This window comes from Pelobates fuscus, chromosome 6, assembly GCF_036172605.1.
Source record: "Pelobates fuscus isolate aPelFus1 chromosome 6, aPelFus1.pri, whole genome shotgun sequence".
NCBI classification, from domain to species: domain Eukaryota; kingdom Metazoa; phylum Chordata; class Amphibia; order Anura; family Pelobatidae; genus Pelobates; species Pelobates fuscus.
This window is the reverse complement of record NC_086322.1, coordinates 278,570,198-278,594,660: the sequence shown is the minus strand read 5'-3', so window position 1 is coordinate 278,594,660 and position 24,463 is coordinate 278,570,198. Positions and strand designations below refer to the sequence as shown.

Below are 24,463 nucleotides of genomic sequence, written 5' to 3'. Positions count from 1 at the left end.
GGGGTGTAAAACACATTAGGACAGGAATTTGCAATCAAATAAGGTGGACTGCCCTTTAGGAGAGGGCAAGAGACAGGTATGTGAGGTATTGGTTAGTCTTGGAGGCCATAAGCTTTCCTAAAGAGATGGGTTTTAAGGCACTTCTTAAAAGATGCAAGACTAGGGGAGAGTCTGATGGCGGTAGGCAGGCTATTCCATAGGAAGGGAGCCGCCCGCGAGAAGTCCTGCAAGCGCGAGTTGGCCGTACGAGTGCGGACAATGGACAGGAGGTGGTCACGGGCAGAGCGGAGAGACCGAGAAGGGACATACCTATGGATCTGTGAGGAGATATAAGAGGGGCTAGAGTTGTTCAGTGCTTTATAGGTGTGAGTTAGTACCTTGAATTGACTCCTATAGCATACAGGAAGCCAATGTAAGGACTGGCAGAGGGGTGAGGTGTGAGAGAAACGACTAGAGATGAAAATCAGTCTAGCAGCAGCGTTCATTACGGACTGTAGGGGTGCAGTACGGCTTTTGGGAAGACCAATCAGGAGAGGGTTACAGTAATCCATGCGGGAAATTACTAGAGCATGGACAAGCTCCTTGGTAGTATCTGGTGTAAGAAAGGGGCGGATGCGGGCTATGTTTTTAAGATGGAATCTACAGGATTTGGCAACATGCTGGATGTGAGGCTCAAAGGTGAGACCAGAGTCAAGTATGACGCCAAGACAGCGCGCTTGCAAGTATGGACTGATGTTGGTACCACAAACTTGAAGGGAGAGCGAAAGAGGAGGATCAGTATTAGGAGGAGGAAAGACAAGGAGCTCAGTTTTTGAGAGATTGAGTTTCAGAAAGCGGGAGGACATCCAGTCAGAGATGGAAGAAAGGCAAGCAGTGACACGTTGCAGGATGGCAGGGGAGAGGTCCGGGGAGGAGAGATATAGCTGGGTGTCATCAGCGTACAGGTGGTAGTGGAATCCAAAAGAGGTAATAAGTTTGCCAAGAGAGGCAGTATAAAGAGAAAATAGAAGGGGACCAAAGACGGAGCCTTGGGGGACTCCAACCGAGACAGGGCGAGGGGAGGAGGTATCATTAGAAAAGGAGACACTGAATGAGCGCTGGGAGAGATAAGAGGAAAACCACGAGAGGACAGAGTCACAGAGACCAAGCGATTGAAGAGTTTGAAGAAGGAGAGCATGATCAACGGTGTCAAAGGCCGCTGAGAGGTCAAGAAGAATTAGTATGGAGTAGTGGCCTTTGGATTTAGCTGCGATTAGGTCGTTAGTGACTTTGATAAGGGCAGTCTCTGTAGAGTGGGGTGGAAGCCAGATTGAAGGGGGTCAAGGAGAGAGTTGGAATTGAGGAAATGAGACACACGGGTAAAGACAAGTCTTTCCAGAAGCTTTGAGGAAAAAGGGAGCAGGAATATGGGACGGTAGTTAGAGAGGGTGGATGGGTCGAGGGATGGTTTTTTTAGTATAGGTACTACAGTGGCATGTTTAAGGTCAGCAGGGACGATGCCAGAAGAGAGCGAGCAGTTGAAGATGTGTGTTAGAGAAGGCACGAGACAAGTGGAGACAGATCTGATAAGGTGAGATGGGACAGGATCGTGCGGGCAAGTGGTGGGGCGAGAGGAGCAAAGAAGAGCAGCCACCTCTTGGTCAGTAGCTGGGGAGAATGTCTGAAGGGTAGGAAAGGCATGATCTATGTGTGATTGAGAAATAGAAAGGCAAGGAGGGGAGAATTCTTTCCTCAGCTGTTCAATCTTGTCAGTGAAGTAACATGCAAAGTTATCAGAAGTAAGGTTAGTTTTGATAACCTTGTACATTTGGCTCCGTCCTTAAGGGGTGAAATTAACCTGTGTTTCTGTGCCCAAAAGTGTGTTTATATTTATCCATGTTCATCCTTGGTATTGACATTTGGCCTGTTTTGACTATTCTGCTTTCTGTAGAGCTTTCTGGATCCTTATTGGCTTATTACCTTTCCTTATTTTCCTTAGTAATTCAGCAATCATCCTGGCCATCCTATGGACTGGTGATATGCTCTGTCCTCTGTTATCATCTGTCTCAGGTAAGTGCATTTGGTGATACCTGACTATCATAATCCAATAACTCAATTTACTAATCTAGTATAACACCATATAAACCACAATACATTATATTGTGTGAAAATATACTTAGCAGTGCCCTAATGTGTGTAATATTTATCATAATTTTGCCTGAGGATCTACAAGGTTACTTTTAGTTTATAGACATTTCATCGTGCATATATTGGATGTCAAACACTTCATTTTATTGCTGAACATAAGATAACACCCAGATGCTACATACATACAATGAGTGTCCATTATCATAAAAATAAAATAAAAAAAAGTGTTAAAAGATTGCTGGCACAAGCAGAAGAACTCCAATTAAGTGGTGACACCCAAAGTATCACCGATATAAAAAGGAATCAGTGAGACAGTACATCTGTGGACCTGTGTAAGATCTAGCTTGAGAGTTCTCTGCCTACAACATACAGCCTTTTACTGCTTCTCAATATGAGTTTACGACACGGATCTGGATCAGGCAAGGGGAAGGGATGCGTTGGGGGTGTTAGCTCATCTTCAACTATTAGGGTGTCTTCTGGAAAGCACAGCTCTGGTGGAGTGTATGGTGGTGGAGCATCATGTGGTAACTATGGTGGAAGCATGACACGTTGCCATGTTGGAAGTAGTGGAAGTGTGGGTGCTGGTATTGGTGGAGAATATTGCATTGGAGGTGGGTCTGGCTTTGGTGGTGGGTCTAGCTTTGGTGGTGGTGCATGTTATACTGGTGGTTGTGTCGGTGGTTACTCTGGCCATGGAGGAGGCTTTGGGTTTGGAGATGACCATGGATTGCTCTCAGGCAATGAGAAGGTAACAATGCAGAATCTCAATGATCGTTTGGCATCATACCTACACAAAGTACGTGAATTGGAGGAACAGAATGCTGAACTGGAGAAAAAGATCCGACATTGGTATGAGACACATTGCCCCAAGCCAGCCCAAGACTACAGTCACTACTACAGAACAATTGAGGATTTACAGAAAAAGGTGAGATAGCAACTCAGAGTATATGCACACCTGTATATGCTTTATTTTGCAAAAACAACTTTTGAAAGTATTTTTTACAAAGTATTCCAAGTCACACAAAAAGTAATCTTAACATCAGAAAGACCAAGTCCCACTATATTGTCCATGTAAAGTACCTCCAAAAGAGAGATTTTACACCCTATTCTAATCCTAATCATTTTTTTCTTGTTCAGCTAGATTAACAGTATAGAAAAATATTGGTGGTCAAGCGATACAGACACACTGTCGTATTCTCATTAACTAAATTAATGTAACTGTCCCTGTGAGATTCTGTCTGCAGGATATACGAGCCAGAAGATCAGAATTTCCATGAATTAATTTTGATTGAACAAAATGGGGCAAAATATCCAAGTTGAGGCTATAGTTAAGTTGGAGAATTTTTCTATATCAGCTTTTTTGACTAAATTTTTACATTCGTATTTAATATGTGAAAATTGCGAGTTTGGTGAATAATTCTAACTCTCTAGGTATTTTCTATAGAAAACCCATTGTACCCCTTAAAAAAGTGTTTACAATCTCATCCATAGAAGATGTTTTAAACATATATATCTGCTGATGGTAGGAATTTAGGAAGAGGCCTTTTTCTTTCACCATACTATGACTTAGCAGTCATTTTTAAAGCAGTCTAAAAATCGAAGTACCACTTTTGATTGCTACAGCTTAGGTTCCCCCCCCCCCCCCCCCCCTCCCAAATAATAGCGCGTGATAGAGAGCAGTGATTCTATGCTTAGGGACATAAATATAAGACTGGATTATAAATCTCAAAAATATTAGGCCTCATATTGTCTATCTTTGTCTTAGAGTCTTAATGCATACTAAATACAGTAACAGGTGATTAGATAAATCCAAAATGGAGGCATGTATTTTCTTAAAGGTACAGTGCTATTAAAACTTTAATTGCTCTAATAAAGGTTACATCTAACATAGATTCAATTAGAATTAAAAGAATATCGGTGCTGTGTTCTCTGTATCTAAATTCTCTATACCCCGCCCTAGTTTTCCAATCGCATTTTTACATTATACAGTCGCCAGTTTTACACTTGGTAAATAAACATAACAATCTTACTTGATGTCATTTTTGGAAACACCTAAATATTATATTTCATTCTGAGGCTTGAAGTAAGAGGCGATGTGCGAGAGATGGCAGTATCGTTCTACCTTTCAGTCTGATTCACAACTAATCTTTCCTAATCTTTAAAAAAAAACAAAAAAAAACTACACAGCCCCAGCCACCAACAATACTCGTTCAATTTTGTTCCTTTCTCTTTTTTATTATACTTTAAATAATTAACCCCTTAAAGGAACACTATAGTCACCTAAATTGCTATAGCTAAATAAAGCAGTTTTAGTGTATAGATCATTCCCCTGCAATTTCACTGCTCAATTCACTGTCATTTAGGAGTTAAATCACTTTGTTTCTGTTTATGCAGCCCTAGCCACACCTCCCCTGGTTATGAGTGACAGAGCCTGCATGAAAAAAAAAACTGGTTTCACTTCCAAACAGATGTAATTTACCTTAAATAATTGTATCTCAATCTCTAAATTGAACTTTAATCACATACAGGAGGCTCTTGCAGGGTCTAGCAAGCTATTAACATAGCAGGGGATAAGAAAATCTTAATTAAACAGAACTTGCAATAAAGAAAGCCTAAATAGGGCTCTCTTTACAGGAAGTGTTTATGGAAGGCTGTGCAAGTCACATGCAGGGAGGTGTGACTAGGGTTCGTAAAAAGTGGATTTAACTCCTAAATGGCAGAGGATTGAGCAGTGAGGCTGCAGGGGCATGTTCTATACACCAAAACTGCTTCATTAAGCTAAAGTTGTTCAGGTGACTATAGTGTCCCTTTAATGACACAGACATGACTAAAAGTGAATTTGTCATTATAATATACATTTACCGTAAGGAGAATCTTTGTAACACTACTGATACACAAAAATAATGATATGGTCTAACAGAAGGCCATCAATTCTAGAGAATTCTAATTTCTTCACAGTAACTTGGGATTTACAGAAAGAGTCACAGACACATGGAACAGTCTACCAGCAGTTATGGTAGAAACAAACTATTAAACTAAAATATTCAAAGAGTTTAAGAAAACTTTGGAAAGTTACAATGGCATTTGCATAAAATCAAGATGAAGACATGTGCTTTTGCATTGGAAATGGGAAATGGAAAAAGTATATAAGCCTATCTTTTATTTCCAGGAAAAGTCTTTGTTTCTATAAATAAGGAGCTTTTAAACATTTTTTTTTTTTAAATCCATGAATATAGTCTCTCTCCTTCTCTGTGGTCAGACTTGTATTGACCATATGGAGTCTCTGAATAATACCTTGTTTTATTATATTGCTAATTGTTTAAATAGTTCATTTGAAATAAAATAGCCTGATAGAGCTCACATTCCTATTGCCCAGAAAAAAAACATTAACCTGCACAGTGTAAGAAATATTTCTCTCTTCTTTATTTTCAGATCGCTGACGCCTCTCGGGACAATGCCTGCATCGTCTTGCAGATTGACAATGCTAGGTTGGCGGCAGATGATTTCAAAATCAAGTGAGTGCTGGTAACCTGAGCTATTGATAGAATGTTTATTTCAGTATCAATACTTCGAGAACAAACACATCAAGGGGGTCAGAAATGTCAAACACAATGTTATTATAAGACGTTCTCATTAGATCCATAAATGTTTTTTCTGTAATTTAAAGGGGAATTTGTCATTATTGTTTATTATTTCGTTAATTAAAAATCACATGTATTATAATCTGTTTGTTTATTATTTTTTACTGAATACATATAAGTAAATAGCTCTTTAAAGCGCATCTCCTGGCTTATCCTTACTCCGTGGTGGCAGCCATATTTAAGTGCTTTTTGGTCACAAGCACAGCTTATCCAGGCAAAAAACACACCAAGAGTCAATATGTGCTCATGAATTCGAACAGCATGAAAGCAGGGCACTTAGCAAGTGCAATCGGGGATGGTTTCAAAACTTAAATGATGCATGGTCTTAGTAGAAAATTGTGCTTCCTCGCAAAGAGGAGTAAAAAATGGTGGCCCCCAGAGAGCAATTGTAATTATTAATAATTATTAAAAGTTAATAGTTATTCATAAACATAGTAAGATAACATAAATTAAGATAAATAAATTAATGCAAAACTTCAATGAGAATTCCAGATATAGTTATCTTAGTAAATGGAACATTTCTTACAGTGATGGTAAACCCAAGTAGACCATGTCTAGAGGATGGCAGGGCATCTTGGGAAATGCAGTGTACAGACATCTGTGATGCCTTGATTAGCCACTGCTATAGGACCTAGTGTGACCAAAACATTGTACTTAGTGAATAAATAAGCACATTCCAAAATATATAAGTACGCTCTTCAAGAACATGATCAAATATACCCAATGGAACGAAGAACTATGAGTTCCATTCTTAGTGGAAGTATAATAACAATCCTTTAGGTGATGATGCAGGAAAAAATAGTTGAGATCAATTGATCTACTGATAGAAGGGAATATATATAGCGGGATTCTCTTCTATATATATATATATATATATATATATATATATATATATACATACCAAAAGATTTGTGGTGGTTAAAAAATGGTGGATAAAAACCCCTTCCACCTGAAGTAAGTGGATAGTTAATACATTGCTAAACACAAATACACAGAAATCTCACTTTAACAGTGCTCTTACTACTGCAAGGGATTCTGGGTAGGCATATGCAAATGAGCTCAACAAAGAACCACATTTCTTATTATTTTGAGGCAAATATGTGGTTCTTTGTTGAGCTCATTTGCATATGCCTACCCAGAATCCCTTGCAGTAGTGAGAGAACTGTTAATGTGAGATTTCTGTGGGAAAAGCAAGTCTTATGGCTTGACTGGTGTGTGTATTTGTGTTTAGCAATGTATTAAAACTATTATATATATATAAATAAATCCAAACTTTTGCACTCCAACTTCCAGTCAGAGAAATAAACCCAGTGCCAAATAACATTGCAAATACCTTATTTAGAAAATACCGTCACTCCTGGCTTTATAATTAATGTTGTTCTTTTATTGTCAGAAACATCAACGTTGCAGTTCCTCAACTGAACTTTCATCAGGGCTTTCATCATATATATCTAAATATATGTAGATGTTCAATGGGTTCTAACGTTTCTTATGTTGCATAGGTATGAAACTGAGCTCTGCCTCCGCCAGTCAGTAGAAAGTGATATCAACGGCCTAAGAAGAGTGATGGACGATCTGAACCTCAGGAGATGTGACCTGGAGATGCAGCTGGAATGCCTGAGGGAGGAATTAGCTGCTCTAAAGAAAAACCACGAAGAGGTAAGAGCACTGAAATGTGCAACTGCTGAAACAAACCATCTAAAGACTTTATTAAATTATGAGTTGTGGTAAGATGACCAAGTAATTGCACAATTTAACCCAAAATATATGAGCTGCAAAAATGTCCCAACTCGCACTATTTTTCCAACTTGTTTTTTTGCTTGTATTTTACAATAAGGATGTCAAATCAGCATTTTCCATAACTCGTTGTTTAGTGAAAACCTCTCCTGTATTGGTTTGCATAAACTTTCCATTGTAGAGCTTCTGTGTCCATTTCGTACTATAGTTATTTAAAGTGAAAGAACCGTGGAAATATAAATGTGGCACTTCAGTTTACCACTAGGAGGTGCTATGTGACTCATATACATGTAAATTAACAGCGCCACCTAGTGGAAGGATTGCATAGTCATGTTTATAAAATATTAACATATAAATTGTTCTCAATGTGCAGGAGATGAAGGTGCTGAGAGGACAGGTGGCTGGTACAGTCAATGTAGATATGAATGCAGCACCTAGCATTGACTTGCAGAAGGTTCTGGATGAAATGAGATGTGAATATGAGCAACTTGTAACCAAGAACCAAAGGGAGATTGAAAGGAGATTCCAGGAACAGGTGAGATGGTGAAGCTAAATGTTGAGAACAAAAAATGTATTAAAATATCTTCATCTGAGGATGTATACTTTGAAATGTATGTAAGCCTTGATGGGCATGAGGATAGTGTGTTATTGTGTTTTTTCTTTTTCAGACAGAAGAGGTGACCAAGCAGATGTGCTCTAGCAGTCAGGAGTTCCAGTGTGTCCAGACAGAAATTATTGAGTTAAGGCGTACCATTCAGACCTTAGAGATCGACCTGCAGTCTCAGTTGAGCATGGTACATATGATTTCTTCTTCTTTTCCATATTGTTTTCTTTTGTGAACCTTAATTTAACCTAATCGAATAATAAAAATGTTTCACTAATACTATAGAACAGCGCTGCTCATGCTATGTCTGAAGGACCATCTTTGATCCATTTTTTTTATTAACACCCCCATTGGCACAGAAAGGGGTTATTTTTAATTTGAGAAGCATTGCCACTCAGTAAAACAGTTTCATTCATTGCTATTTGATCTCCATGGTGTGACTTTTAATTTCAGAAAGCTGCTCTAGAAGGAAGTCTAGCAGAGACAGAGGGACGGTATTGTTGTCAGCTCGCTCAGCTCCAGGCCTTGATCCAGAAAGTTGAAGCTGAGCTGTCAGAGATCCGTTGTGAAATGGAAAACCAGAGCCAGGAATATAAGACACTTCTTGATATAAAATCACGCCTGGAGCAGGAGATCTGCACTTACCGCACCCTACTGGACGGCTCAGGAACCCAGTAAGTCAACAATATCTGAACCCTTTACTTGTCTTGAAAGAGATGAGACTGCTTTGATAATTCTCAATATATCTTTTTAATTGTGCAGTTGTTTAATGTATTCATCCAACCCACATAGCTTATTTGATTTTATATCCTTCTGTGGATGTTTGAATTTCAATTCTTTTTTATATCCGCATATTACTTTGTCTCTCTGTCCAGTAAGTAGTTTTCCATTCATCAATATTGGGGACTTTTTCATATTCTTTAATTGACATCTCTAGTCAGTGCAAATTAATTCTTATAAAGTTCTCAGATGCGTTCATAAATTCTGTTGTAATTTACAGGGTTTTTACAAGTTTTTAAAATTTCCAAAAGTTTTAAAAAATAATATTGAACTTTAAAATATTAAATTAACCCAATTGACATTATTCAGTTTCTACACCTTCTACAATGAGATTAAGAAATTATTCACACTGACTTGCTGACTGTGACTCACATTAACACATGGATTTAAGACGATTTATCCTTCTTTTTACTGCAGAATATCAAGTGGGTCCTGTGATCAATCGTACTCGTCCAATTGCGCATCAGGATCTCAGACTGATAAGCAAGGTGGTAAGTAATAGTCCGCTGTAATAATATGTGGGTGTTCAGTAACTTTGTAACTTTGATGTAGAAGGGAAACGAGCCAAAGTAAACTAACAACTATTTGTATGTTCTGCTTTTATAAGGATGCCAGGATACTTACTCATCATTAAAATAATAGGAGGAAATATGTTTTTAAAGGCTCTGTCCCATCTCTTCTGCCCTGTTCCCAACCTCTCTGATATTTCTATATTTTTTTGCCTTTTGCTTTTCGCCATACACTGACAGCGGTACACACAAAAACTAACACCGCTATACACCATAATCAATGTTTATCCACGAGTCACACTATGGCACCTATCCCCTACACCAAGGGTGCCCAAAAGGTTGATCCACATATGTTGTAGAACTACAACCACAACTCCCATGATGCTTTGCATGCCTTAAGAATGGCAAAGCATCATGGAAGATGTAGTTTTCAAAACATGTGGGGCACAATCTATCTTTTGGGCACAAACTATCACCAACATGTCTGAACAAGTGGTGTGCCATGGTAACTTATTATATGAAAATATACAGTAAGACAATGTGGCCTAGAACTGGTGGTTGTCACTGCTGGGAATCCTTTACATCAGTGGTCTCCAACCCAGTCCTCATGGACCACAAAGAGTCCAGGATTTATGTATCTCCCTGTTTTAATCTGACAAAACCTGAACTGGTTGTGGTCCATGAGGACTGGGTTGCAGACCACTGCTTTTACAGGATATGGCTGACAGAGGCTCATCAAAAGAATAAATACTGGGATATAAGAAATGTCAGGGCTAACAAATGTTACTAAAATTTGTCTATCATATACAACAAGCCACGGTATGTTTCCATTGCCTAAGCTAACAATATAGTATGTTTGAATAATGGTTAACAAAAATGGCTAACTGTTTAAAGAGGGTATGGAAGGAACTAATCTGCCGGTAGCCAATCAGGCTTTAGTTTATGATAGTGTCACCAATGAGCATTCTATTTGTATCAGCAAGCACAGTTAGCATAAGCATACTATTTTATAGCACATATATATATATTGAAAACAGATAAAGCAGCACAGTAACAACAAGGAGCTGCTTGTGTCATATTCATCCTCTTCTCAATATTTGTTTTTTTTTCTGACATGTCCTCTTGCAACTGGCTTTGGAAAAAAAAAACTGGATTTTGAAAGACAAATTATAAATGGAAAAAGAAAAGAAAACTATCTCTTAAAATTATGTCTTTCTCAAATACCTTCCGGATAGAAAAATGAAATATCTGTCAGCGTAGGGAGGGAGGGGCAGTGATCGCAGAGACAAACTATTGTTATTTTTTTTTCTCGTTTCCCTGATTAATTTGCTAAGCTTTAATGAAAAAAATATAATTTGATGAATACTCGGACAGGTCTGAATTATTGTGCGTTGCCATGCTTTAATACTAGTGCATGGGTCCTCAAACTCTGGCCCCCCCAGATGTTGCTGAACTACAACTCCCATGATTCTTTGAAATACATAGATAGCCAGAGAATCATGGGAGTTGTAGTTTAGCAACATCTGGGGTGCCGGAGTTTGAGGACCCCTTTACTAATCTATCTATCTATCTATCTATCTATCTATCTATCTATCTATCTATCTATCTATCCATTTATCTCTATCTACCTATCTGGTTTTTTTTTCTGTCTTATAATATATATATTTTTTTGTATTTTTGGTTTACCAATAGGTGGAGTCTCTTCCCGCGACCACCAATATCATTCTATTCAAAGAAAGTGAGCGTCTAAGAACTTCGAACGCACTCTTTTGCTCAATGTTCGGTGGATACATATTCTTGCACAGTGTCTCATGACCGGACCTCCCTTCTCCTGCTGTTTAAATTAAAATGCTATACTGGTTGCACCATATGTCTTAATTTTATGATCTCACTGTTGTCTATAAATCTGTTTAGATAAAACAAATATATTTTAGAACTGATAAATAGCCATCCAGTGCAACAGATACAGAAAACAAGAGAATAAAATAACCATCCAATTCAATCGCTAGCTATCAGAAGACCTATATGATATATTACTTGAATCCTGTACTTCCTTTTAATTGAGATTGTAAAAAGCTTCATTCAGAACATGTGCCCAGTATAACATTCTTTTTTGCTTACTTTATCTGTCAGCGAACGCTGGTCTATTTGAAGTCTTTATTAAAGCTTAGCTCCATGACTTTTATTGCAAATGTGGTTGTCTGACATTATTTCGCTGTGTGAATATCATTCGTTCATGTCATTCATCTGTCTTCATAAATCCATCTATGGTGGAAATTAGGAGATTCCTTGTGGGAGAAATACTGACAACTTTGGGAGAAGCAGCTACTAATCTAATTCTTCCGCAGCTATGACAGTTCAAGAGAGAGGTTTTTTTTTTTTTTGTCAAGTTTTATCCACTGGGGATATTGAGAAAGTCTACAGGGAGTGCAGAATTATTAGGCAAGTTGTATTTTTGAGGATTAATTTTATTATTGAACAACAACCATGTTCTCCATGAACCCAAAAAACTCATTAATATCAAAGCTGAATATTTTTGGAAGTAATTTTTAGTTTGTTTTTTAGTTTTAGCTATTTTAGGGGGATATCTGTGTGTGCAGGTGACTATTACTGAGCATAATTAGTAGGCAACTTAACAAAAAACAAATATATACCCATTTCAATTATTTATTTTTACCAGTGAAACCAATATAACATCTCAACATTCACAAATATACATTTCTGACATTCAAAAACATAACAAAAACAAATCAGTGACCAATATAGCCACCTTTCTTTGCAAGGACACTCAAAAGCCTGCCATCCATGGATTCTGTCAGTGTTTTGATCTGTTCACCATCAACATTGCGTGCAGCAGCAACCACAGCCTCCCAGACACTGTTCAGAGAGGTGTACAGTTTTCCCTCCTTGTAAATCTCACATTTGATGATGGACCACAGGTTCTCAATGGGGTTCAGATCAGGTGAACAAGGAGGCCACGTCAGTAGATTTTCTTCTTTTATACCCTTTCTTGCCAGCCACGCTGTGGGGTACTTGGACGCGTGTGATGGAGCATTGTCCTGCATGAAAATCATGTTTTTCTTGAAGGATGCAGACTTCTTCCTGTACCACTGCTTGAAGAAGGTGTCTTCCAGAAACTGGCAGTAGGACTGGGAGTTGAGCTTGACTCCATCCTCAACCCGAAAAGGCCCCACAAGCTCATCTTTGATGATACCAGCCCAAACCAGTACTCCACCTCCACCTTGCTGGCGTCTAAGTCGGACTGGAGCTCTCTGCCCTTTACCAATCCATCCATCTGGCCCATCAAGACTCACTCTCATTTCATCAGTCCATAAAACCTTAGAAAAATCAGTCTTGAGATATTTCTTGGCCCAGTCTTGACGTTTCAGCTTGTGTGTCTTGTTCAGATGTGGTCGTCTTTCAGCCTTTCTTACCTTGGCCATGTCTCTGAGTATTGCACACCTTGTGCTTTTGGGCACTCCAGTGATGTTGCAGCTCTGAAATATGGCCAAACTGGTGGCAAGTGGCATCTTGGCAGCTGCACGCTTGACTTTTCTCAGTTCATGGGCAGTTATTTTGCGCCTTGGTTTCTCCACATGCTTCTTGCGACCCTGTTGACTATTTTGAATGAAACGCTTGATTGTTCGATGATCACGCTTCAGAAGCTTTGCAATTTTAAGAGTGCTGCATCCCTCTGCAAGATATCTCACTATTTTTGACTTTTCTGATCATGTCAAGTCCTTCTTTTGACCCATTTTGCCAAAGGAAAGGAAGTTGCCTAATAATTATGCACACCTGATATAGGGTGTTGATGTCATTAGACCACACCCCTTCTCATTACAGAGATGCCCATCACCTAATATGCTTAATTGGTAGTAGGCTTTCGAGCCTATACAGCTTGGAGTAAGACAACATTCATAAAGAGGATGATGTGGTCAAAATACTAATTTGCCTAATAATTCTGCACTCCCTGTAATGAGGTTTATTAAAGGAACACTTAAGCACTAGAAATATAAATGTGTGTTCTTAACACTTTAGTGTCCATGTCCATAGATTTAGAGCTCCCCCCATTTTCTAATAAATTTTAACATATAGCGTTTTACTTACGTTTTTACTCAGCGCTGTTGGCTTTTCCTCCTTCCATGAAGACATGGAGGAGGCATGGTCTCCTCTGGAGATGGTCTAATCCAATACTCCAATACTGTGCCTAGAGGAACTTTGGGAACCTGATGAATCAATGCTTCCGCATCACATGATTAAGTTTTACTCTAACAGTACCACGGAAGACAGCAACGAGAGGTGGATTTAACCCTGCAATGTAAAAATTACAGTTTCTCCGAAACTACAAATTTAAAAAAAATATATCTTTATTTAGGTCATAACGTGTGAGAGTATTACAAAGTTTTTCAAGATGATATTAAATACGCAGATAGGTCCCGCAAGGGTAACACATTATTGGTTGGAGAAATAAAATAAAATAAAAAACAAAAGAGTAGTCAAAAATAATAACTAACTAGCTTTCCCCTCCTGGGCATGAGGTTACAGCATAAAATAGAAATGCACTCTTTGAGTAGTAGGCTCACTAAGGGCTCACCCCCCTCCAGGAGACTAAAATACTAACAAAGGTTATGCTGCCAGATAACCCGCAGGAGAGGAGGGGTGGGAATTACAATTGTAATAATACCATAGTATAATTATAATTAAAAATGTAGATGTACAGACCAGGTGTCGAACACATCTTACAGAAATTGCATTGGCTAGCACATGTGGCTAGCAACAGGCAATGTTGTTTTTTGTGCCGACGTCGGTGATGTCGCGCAAATGCTCCACCTATCTCTTCCTTTATTCAAGTCGCGGAACGCGTCTTGTATGGGAACCCTGCCAGTACTTCTAACCCACACAGCAGGGGTTGTGTTCATTTTGGCATCAAACATGACGTAGCCAGAAAGTGCGTTCCTTTATATTTAGTATTTCTAGAACCTGACTTGGCTTTGTTTCATTGTTTATTCTGTATTCTGGTATTTCTGACCCTTAGATTTGTTATACTAGTTTATCCGTCTGTCTCCACTGCTGATCTAGGCCTGTATCTGACTATTCTATATCCTATACCTCCTATACACGCTAAGCCCGGTCACTCTAAGGTCCGGTAATACGTTTTTTCTGTGTACTTGCCTCACTGTTAGTGAGTTAGGTTGTCTATCCTTGACATACCTTCAGGTGTTACACTGTGTTTAGTTCACTGCACATTTCCTGCAAGAACCTTTACTGTTGTGGACCCATTACAAGACCATTCTTCCCAGAAAGATTCCTATATATTTAAAGAATTAAACAAGATATGAACACTTCAGGTGCTGATTTCAGTGGCCTAACTGCAGAAAACTTTAATGTGACCAATGATAATTATAACATATTCATCCTCACCTTGTGGTATCTGCAGTAATAATAGCCTTCCTGACAATAACGGAAGTGCTGCTCAGCGGCCATACGCCAGTATACCTGACTCCTGCAACATGTTGGTGGATGCCGGCTGCGGATCCACACCAAATGATAGCCCTACGTCCGCCCACGGTAATGACGATGTCAACGTGCGTGACATCGTGTCACGTTCACAGTAAATGATGTGGAACACAACTGCAGATTTCTTAGGACTTTGATCTTTTATTAAGACAAGTAGATGGAACCGAGACTTCAGTTCCAGAATTACAGTTACTGTTTCTTTAAATAATAAACGGTTTGTTTCATTTAGCATTGACAAGGTTCAGAATTCATTAAAGTCCGTTATTCTTGTTAACAGTTCAAATTATGAGAGATTATATACATTGGAATTATCAGAAGCAAGACTGGTGCAGCAAAACCTAAATAGTACTTGTTTTGAGGGATGCTGTAGCAGGCTTGCTGGACAACTTGATAGCAGACTTTAGTATGAAGAAATAGGACTATCTGTAGCAAGACAGGTACAGCTGAACTTGAATAATACTTGATTTGAGGAAAGCTGTAGGAGGCTTGCTTGAGAACTTGATAGCAGACTTTAGTATGTAGAAATAAGATTATCTGTAGCAAGACAGGTACAGCTGAACTTGAATAACACTTGATTTGAGGAAAGCTGTAGCAGGCTTGCTGGAGAACTTGATAGCAGACTTTAGTATGTAGAAATAAGATTATCTGTAGCAAGACAGGTACAGCTGAACTTGAATAACACTTGATTTGAGGAAAGCTGTAGCAGGCTTGCTGGAGAACTTGATAGCAGACTTTAGTATGAAGAAATAAAGCTTTAGCATTGTTAGCTCTTAACTCAGAGACTGTAAGTTACTTAACTTCAAGAAGTAGAGGGATTGTGTCCCCAGCTCTCCTCCGAGGCGGTTGCTTCAGTGAATGGTTGCCGAGAGTGCTGGTATCTGTCTGTGATGAGGAGAGATGTTGGGGGACTTGAATATTCCTCCAGTCCGGTCTAGTAGCGAGTGGTCGTCTCAGCGAGGTATGTGAGCCGGTGAGTTTGGCGCGGTACGGGTTTCAATAATCCAGCGTCTATCAGCTGGTGCGGTCGCATTAAATAGCAGACCGCGGCAATGGGGGTGTGGCTAAGCTCCGTCAAACCCGGAAGCATGAGGAGACATCGGGAGGCTTAAGGCCTGACACATCGTGCAAAAGACGCGCACGCATGTTCTGGGGTCAAAGGCCAGCTACGGCCAATCGAAGGCTTATTTAAACGCATTTTTACTTCTTCTCATTGCCCTGTCGTGGTTTCCCTTAATATCAGGGCAGTAAACTATACACTGACAATAATATTATCAGTAAAAGTACAGTTTTTATGTGAAAAAGGCAAAAAAAAAAACCAAAAAAACGAACACTAACATTGGCTAGCATTTGTGACCAAGTGGCTACTACAAAAGACTGGCCATACCCCATTTTGAATACCCTGGGATGTCTACTTTTTCAAATGGTATGCCATTAAGTGGTAATTTTCATTTCTTGGCTTCCATACGGTCTCAAAGGAAGCCTATACACAGCAAACCAATCTGACAAATCTCATTGTAATAAAAGCATATATGGATAAGCCGTATATATGACCCTGTAACTTTCAAAAAACCCATAAAACCTATACATGGGGGGTACCGTGGCGCTTGTGAGACATGTAATGAATAGAACTAGGAGTGTATCAGGGCAGTAAACTATACACTGACAATAATATTATCAGTAAAAGTACAGTTTTTATGTGAAAAATGCAAAAAAAAAACAAACAAACACTAACTTTGGCTAGCATTTGTGACCAAGTGGCTACTACAAAAGACTGGCCATACCCCATTTTGAATACTTTGGGATGTCTTCTTTTTCAAATGGTATGCCATGATGGGGGTAATTTTTTTTTCTTGACTGCCATACGGTCTCAAAGGCAGCCTAGACACAGCAAACTAATCTGACAAATTCCATTGTGAAAAAACATAAATGGATAAGCCGTATATATGACCCTGTAACTTAAAAAAAAACCATAAAACATATACATGGGGGGTACTGTGGCGCTCGTGAGACATCACTGAACAGAACTGGGAGTGTTTCAGGGCAGTAAACTATATACTGATGTTAATATTATCAGTAAAAGTACAGTTTTTATGTGAAAAATGCCAAAAAAAAAAACCTAACACTAACTTTGGCGAGCATTTGTGCCCAAGTGGCTACTAAAAAAGATTGGCCATACCCCATTTTGAATACCTTGGGATGTCTACTTTTTCAAATGGTATGCCATTAAATGGTAATTTTCATTTCTTGGCTTCCATACGGTCTCAAAGGCAGCCTAGACACAGCAAGCCAATCTGACAAATTTCATTGTGAAAAAGCATATATGGATAAGCCGTATATATGACCCTGTAACTTTCAAAAACCATAGTGAGACATCACTGAATAGAACTAGGAGTGTTTCAGGGCAATAAACTATACACTGACAATAATATTATCAGTAACAGTACAGTTTTTATTTGAAAAATGAAAAAAAAAAAAAAACGAACACTAACTTTGGCTAGCGTTTATGCCCAAGTGGCTACTACAAAAGACTGGGCATACCCCATTTTGAATACCTTGGGATGTCTACTTTTTCAAATGGTATGCCATGATGGGGTAACTTACATTTCTTGGCTACCATACAGTCTCAAAGGCACCCTAGGCCCAGCAAACCAATCTGTGAAATTTCTATGTAAAAAATAAATAAATAGACAAGACGTATATTTGACCCTGTAACTTTCCAAAACACCATAAAACCTATACATGGAGGTTACTGTTTTACTCATGAGACATTTCTGAATACAAATATGTATGTTTTTTTTTTTTTTTTTTGTCAATCTTTCTTTTATTAAGGCATACTTGAGGGGTACAGAAGAAAGAGTGGGAGATGCATAAATGTTGTACATAGTAGGGTCAAAACAGTGCTAACAGTGGACATATACATTTCCATAGCATGAATGCCTCATTTTATAGTATTATATATCGATGACCGACAGCGTATTGTCAACTAGCTGAGGTGATAGTCAAGGGGTTGAGCGTGTTCCATGCAGTGTGTCTACGGGAGGTAGTTAAAGATTGCTCGATCAGCATGTGTCGTGTGCATAATAATACAGCATTGTCAGGCAATGTATTAAGCAATCAGGTGTGGTACCGGCTGAGTAATTGTGTCTAAAGTAGTGATGCGCATAAGAATATTAGGGTTGTGTCATTAAACGTGTAAGCCTGCTCAAATATGCTCTTTTTATCCAGGCTAATAAGTAGGATACAAGATAAAGGGTGGGAAGTGCATGGATAGTCCAGTATAGGGTTCTCACCGTATCAGCATTGTCGAGTACATTTCCAGTTTCTTGGTGCCTCATTTTTATGTTTTGTAGGTATACAACGGTAAATAACAATATGGTGGTATATAACAATAAAAACAATTGTTTAGCAGAGCTGTACATTGCTAGCTTGTACGTCTTACTGCGGCTGGCTCTTCGTATAAAGGCACATATCATTTAAAACATTTCAGTATATTCTAATAGAGCTGCGGCATGGCTACGAGTCAGGTTTCTAGCGTGGCTCGAGTTACCGTTTATTGTGTCTTTGCTCGTTGGCAGGCTTGTGTGAGGCATAAAACTATTCTCTTCTAGCATGCCAAACCAAACAGTGCCATAGAGCCAGTGTCACAAAAGAAAATTATATACTGTCGTTAGCTAGTTTAAGTCCCTTCAGATATCCTGCTAGGTGACTATTGAACTAACACCTAGGAAACTGACCCCCAATGACATGTATGTTGAGGGTGTCTATAAGTGTGACATGCTAATTTTAAAACGACTAAGAGAGCAATATTGACAGCGGCCCCGTGGTTCCTGGGAAGTGCTCGTCGGCCTGGGAATTGTGGGCTAGGGTGTGTGTCGTCTTATGCAGTAAGCTGCTTAATACCCTGGTAGATTGCACCCCACACGGGTGTCAGGATCGGGACAGGGATCCAACACGCAGAGTACAAACAGGTACAGGGTACGTATACCGGACCTTAGAATGGCCGGACTAACGTAAGTAGTAAGTAAAGAATGGTCTAGAGACAAGCCGAGGTCGAGGGAACGAGAGAGCAGGTAAGCGAGAGACAAGCCGAGTCAAAGGGTAATAGAGGTAAACGAGGTAGAACAGACAAGCCGGGTCAAAACCAAAGAAACTAACAGAATACAAGAGCACTGAGTGACTAGACAAGCTAGAACCACGACAGGGCAATGAACAAATGTAGAAAGCCCTATTTTATACCCTGGTTCCAAACAGGTAATCACGCCCCCGACGAATCCTCATTCGTGCTTGGGGCTTGATTGACAGATCGGGTTGGGTTGTCGTCATGACGTCGGCTACTGAATGCCGCGTCATAAAAGGAAGTGGATCCCTCGCGGCCGGTGTGTAAACGACCGAGGGAACCGCGAGGAACGAGTGATTCAACCCCTTTGCGAGGAAGAACGTCCAAGTGTCTCACCTCCACAGAGGTAGAGACAACAGGTACCCTGACAACGGGTTACACATAGCTAGAGTTAATGAGAGTTGGATGCCCGTGTGACAGAGCTGTCCCGGTCTCACTGAACATTGGGCCACCGTATGCAGTCGTTGGGCAACTATAAAAGTAACGTTGGTTATATGCAGGCTAGGCAGGGTAAACATCAAGGATAAACGTCATTTACGAGAAAATACGTTGCTCAGTTGCTTTGGTCCCGCGTGTCTCGAAGGCAGAGTCATACTAGTGTATTTACTTAAGGCAGGCGTGGGGGGTAGCACAAAATTATGAAGGAATGGGACTAGTGGTTAAGTGTGGGGGCTGTTAAGCTCGTTCTTCAAGTGTGGCATGGGTATATGTGAAGTCGTGTGAGTTAGAAGAGTCTGTGTTCATGGGGGTATGTGTCTAGCGTGGGGCGTCTGGGTGTACAGCTTGGCTTCGGTTAGGGTGACTCGTGGGTGGTAGGGGGGGAGGGGGCAGGTGACTTAAGTCAAAGTCAGGCTCTAGTAGCGTTGTAGTGGGTAGAGCCAATTCATTATTCCAGTGTGTAATGGTTGTGTGCGAGGAGTTGTTTAAACTACGTGCCGATATTGGGTGATCCACATGCCAGTGTGTCATTGCTCGTCAACAGTCAACACCCTATTTAGAAGCCTGGGAGAAAGGCACAGGGGTGAGCTACAATATTGTAAGCAGTAGGGGTTATATACATCACATAGTGTCCCGGTATTGGGGTAGACTGGCTGGCAGTCTGCGTCAGGGTCGTATAAGATTCCCCAGGAGCTCGCAGATGGAGACTTGGTTGGTAAACCGGGTTGTCACGACCATCCATAGAAATCTTTTCCCCGTGTGAAAGTCTCTGGCTGGTTGACTGGCCTGAGGTACCGTCCTCTGAGGGCCGTGTTGGTGCCCAGCAAACAGTAATACAGTCATTCGGTAGATGGTTAGTAAAGTCCCGGGAGTTATAGGGTGCTCGGTATGGGTGAGTGGCGTGATCCGGTAAAGTCAGCCGATGGCGACATCCAGTTGAGTGTGAAGGTGCCTCGTGTCTGTTTAGGTGGTGACCGCGGCATATGTGACTGGCGTGAGGTTCCGAGGTACAAACGGGGCGCTGGCTGCCGGGTTCCAACTGTGAGTCGGAGTGGTAGTGGCTTTGGGGCCCGCCTGGAGAAGTGAGTCCCATGTTAGGCCCAAAGTCTGTAGCAGGTCTGCCGCATCCTGTGGGTCGTGGATTTGGTAGGTTGTTTCCCCACGCTGCACATGGAGCGAGTTGGGGGACCGCCAGCGATATGAAATGTTATGTTGCTGGAGGTGGTGGTGAGGGGTCGGAGTGACCTTCGCCACGCCAGGGTGCCCGTGACAGATCTTTGAAGAATGTCAGCTTTGCGCTCTCAAATTGTAAGGGGGGTTTTCCCCGGAGGGCGGTTAGGACCGTTGCCTTGTCTGCTCCATTTTTAAAGGTAAGTATAGTGTCTCTGGTGGCTGATTTAGGGGCTTTGGTTGGTTTTGGGATCCGGAAGATATTTGTGGGTACGACAGAGATATGGTTACCTGAAGGGAGTATGCTGGTTAGAAGGCGATCGATCTTGCGCGGGACTTCTGTCTCCGGCAACTCGTCTGGGAGCCCTCTGATCTTAACATTGCATCGCCTTTTCGCGTCCTCCTGGACATCTAAGCGCCGTTCCAGCAATGCGTGTTTGTGGTGCAGCTCCCTCAGTTCGCCCTGCAGCGTGGCGATAGTGCTCTCGTGCTTTTGGGTGGAGGCCTCTAGCACCGTGATGCGGCCTGTCAGGCCTTGTAGTTCGCCCCTTAAGGCCGCGGTATCAGTGAGGATATTGTGTTGTAGATCCGCCAGCAGGGCTTTTAGCACCCCAGTGGTCACGAGCTCGGCATCAGGGTCCTTCCTTGCAGTGCTTGGAGTTTGCTTTGGCTTCGGGTCAGGAGTTAGGGAGTAGTCTTCTTCTGCTTCATCGAAATATTCGTCCGAGAAGTCCGTGCAGCCTCCGTGGAGCGCCGCCATATTGGCCTCGCTCGGGCCGCGTGCTCGCCTCCACATCTCCCCGATTGTGAGTCCCGAGGCTGTCATTTCTGTCGCCTTCTTTTTGTGTTTGCGTCCCATTTGTCGTGTGGGATACCTGCGTGCAGGCTGCAGTCAGCAATGTTAAGTTTTTTGTCGGTTTAAGTGTGGTTTTTCGATTTCAGCACGGAGCTCCTGAGTTGTGCGACTGTTCACCTCGATCCGTCAACCGGAAGCCAATATGTATGTTTTATTGCAGTAAAACCAAACAGTTTTGTGACATTAACAGTTAAAGGTACCCTTGATAAAGGCAGCCAGTTGGTGCCGAAACGTTGGGGGGGTTTGGTGACTCGTGTTTCTGTCTGAGGCTTGTAAGGATTTTTGTGGTAATTTATTACTATTATTTTATTGTATCTGCCTTTACTTCTGTTACTTTGTTTATATTTATTTTTTCTTCTATGTTTACATTCTGGTACTTTTTTGTACATAATAAAATTTAAATATTTTTTTGAGATTGTTATGGTGTGCATTCTATATCCTATATACATTTGAATATTTAAAGCACTTGAGGGAGTGCTTATATGGTTTGCACCTGGCTGTTTTTATATTGTTTTGTCTCTCCATGTGCTGTTGATTTGAGATTAACAGTTAAATTGACATGCAGAAATTGAAAAATATCAAAATGTCTTAATTTTTAAAAGTTTTTAGATTTTATTCATATAAAATGGAGTTCTATATATGAATGTTTGATATGGAATGAAAGCCCGGTTTCCCCTGAACAAACTGATATATAATAAGTGTGGGTGCACTTAGTATGAAAGAGGTAAATTACTGTTGAATAGAGCCAAATTCTGTGGTTTGTTTACGTTTTGTTTTGATCACAACTTATTATTATTATTATTATTATTATTATTATTATTATTATTATTATTATTGCAATTTATATAGCGCCAACAGATTCCGTAGCGCTTTACAATATTATGAGAGGGGATTTAACTATAAATAGGACAATTACAAATAAACTTACAGGAACAATAGGTTGAAGAGGACCCTGCTTGATCGAGCTTACATTCTATAGGAGGTGGGGTGTAAAACACATTAGGACAGGAATTTGCAATCAAATAAGGTGGACTGCCCTTTAGGAGAGGGCAAGAGACAGGTATGTGAGGTATTGGTTAGTCTTGGAGGCCATAAGCTTTCCTAAAGAGATGGGTTTTAAGGCACTTCTTAAAAGATGCAAGACTAGGGGAGAGTCTGATGGCGGTAGGCAGGCTATTCCATAGGAAGGGAGCCGCCCGCGAGAAGTCCTGCAAGCGCGAGTTGGCCGTACGAGTGCGGACAATGGACAGGAGGTGGTCACGGGCAGAGCGGAGAGACCGAGAAGGGACATACCTATGGATCTGTGAGGAGATATAAGAGGGGCTAGAGTTGTTCAGTGCTTTATAGGTGTGAGTTAGTACCTTGAATTGACTCCTATAGCATACAGGAAGCCAATGTAAGGACTGGCAGAGGGGTGAGGTGTGAGAGAAACGACTAGAGATGAAAATCAGTCTAGCAGCAGCGTTCATTACGGACTGTAGGGGTGCAGTACGGCTTTTGGGAAGACCAATCAGGAGAGGGTTACAGTAATCCATGCGGGAAATTACTAGAGCATGGACAAGCTCCTTGGTAGTATCTGGTGTAAGAAAGGGGCGGATGCGGGCTATGTTTTTAAGATGGAATCTACAGGATTTGGCAACATGCTGGATGTGAGGCTCAAAGGTGAGACCAGAGTCAAGTATGACGCCAAGACAGCGCGCTTGCAAGGATGGACTGATGTTGGTACCACAAACTTGAAGGGAGAGCGAAAGAGGAGGATCAGTATTAGGAGGAGGAAAGACAAGGAGCTCAGTTTTTGAGAGATTGAGTTTCAGAAAGCGGGAGGACATCCAGTCAGAGATGGAAGAAAGGCAAGCAGTGACACTTTGCAGGATGGCAGGGGAGAGGTCCGGGGAGGAGAGATATAGCTGGGTGTCATCAGCGTACAGGTGGTAGTGGAATCCAAAAGAGGTAATAAGTTTGCCAAGAGAGGCAGTATAAAGAGAAAATAGAAGGGGACCAAGGACGGAGCCTTGGGGGACCCCAACCGAGACAGGGCGAGGGGAGGAGGTATCATTAGAAAAGGAGACACTGAATGAGCGTTGGGAGAGATAAGAGGAAAACCACGAGAGGACAGAGTCACAGAGACCAAGCGATTGAAGAGTTTGAAGAAGGAGAGCATGATCAACGGTGTCAAAGGCCGCTGAGAGGTCAAGAAGAATTAGTATGGAGTAGTGGCCTTTGGATTTAGCTGCGATTAGGTCGTTAGTGACTTTGATAAGGGCAGTCTCTGTAGAGTGGAGAGGGCAGAAGCCAGATTGAAGGGGGTCAAGGAGAGAGTTGGAATTGAGGAAATGAGACACACGGGTAAAGACAAGTCTTTCCAGAAGCTTTGAGGAAAAAGGGAGCAGGAATATGGGACGGTAGTTAGAGAGGGTGGATGGGTCGAGGGATGTTTTTTTTAGTATAGGTACTACAGTGGCATGTTTAACCCCTTAAGGACCAAACTTCTAGAATAAAAGGGAATCATGACATGTCAGACACGTCATGTGTCCTTAAGGGGTTAAGGTCAGCAGGGACGATGCCAGAAGAGAGCGAGCAGTTGAAGATGTGTGTTAGAGAAGGCACGAGAGAAGTGGAGACAGATCTGATAAGGTGAGATGGGACAGGATCGTGCGGGCAAGTGGTGGGGCGAGAGGAGCAAAGAAGAGCAGCCACCTCTTGGTCAGTAGCTGGGGAGAATGTCTGAAGGGTAGGAAATGCATGATCTATGTGTGATTGAAAAACAGAAAGGCAAGGAGGGGAGAATTCTTTCCTTAGCTGTTCAATCTTGTCAGTGAAGTAACATGCAAAGTTATCAGAAGTAAGGTTAGTTTTGATAACCTTGTACATTTGGCTCCGTCCTTAAGGGGTGAAATTAACCTGTGTTTCTGTGCCCAAAAGTGTGTTTATATTTATCCATGTTCGTCCTTGGTATTGACCTTTGGC

The 24,463-nt window shown here is 41.0% G+C and overlaps 1 protein-coding gene across 1 annotated transcript; it reads left to right on the top strand.

The window, feature by feature from the left end:
- Positions 1–2,463: 2,463 nt before the first annotated feature.
- Positions 2,464–9,388, top strand: LOC134566183 (keratin, type I cytoskeletal 19-like). The gene is made up of 7 exons (XM_063425887.1): positions 2,464–3,052; positions 5,560–5,642; positions 7,271–7,427; positions 7,879–8,040; positions 8,174–8,299; positions 8,563–8,783; positions 9,307–9,388. The coding sequence occupies exons 1-7, from the start codon at positions 2,519–2,521 to the stop codon at positions 9,386–9,388; spliced, it is 1,365 nt and encodes a 454-aa protein (XP_063281957.1). The 5' UTR covers positions 2,464–2,518.
- The last annotated feature ends 15,075 nt before the right edge of the window (positions 9,389–24,463 follow it).

Excerpts from the sequence above, each read along its gene's own strand:
- LOC134566183 (XM_063425887.1), top strand. The coding sequence starts at position 2,519 with ATGAGTTTACGACACGGATCTGGATCAGGCAAGGGGAAGGGATGCGTT. Across the intron at positions 5,643-7,270 it reads GCAGATGATTTCAAAATCAA|GTATGAAACTGAGCTCTGCC; the intron begins GTGAGTGCTGGT and ends TATGTTGCATAG. Across the intron at positions 8,300-8,562 it reads TGCAGTCTCAGTTGAGCATG|AAAGCTGCTCTAGAAGGAAG; the intron begins GTACATATGATT and ends TTTTAATTTCAG.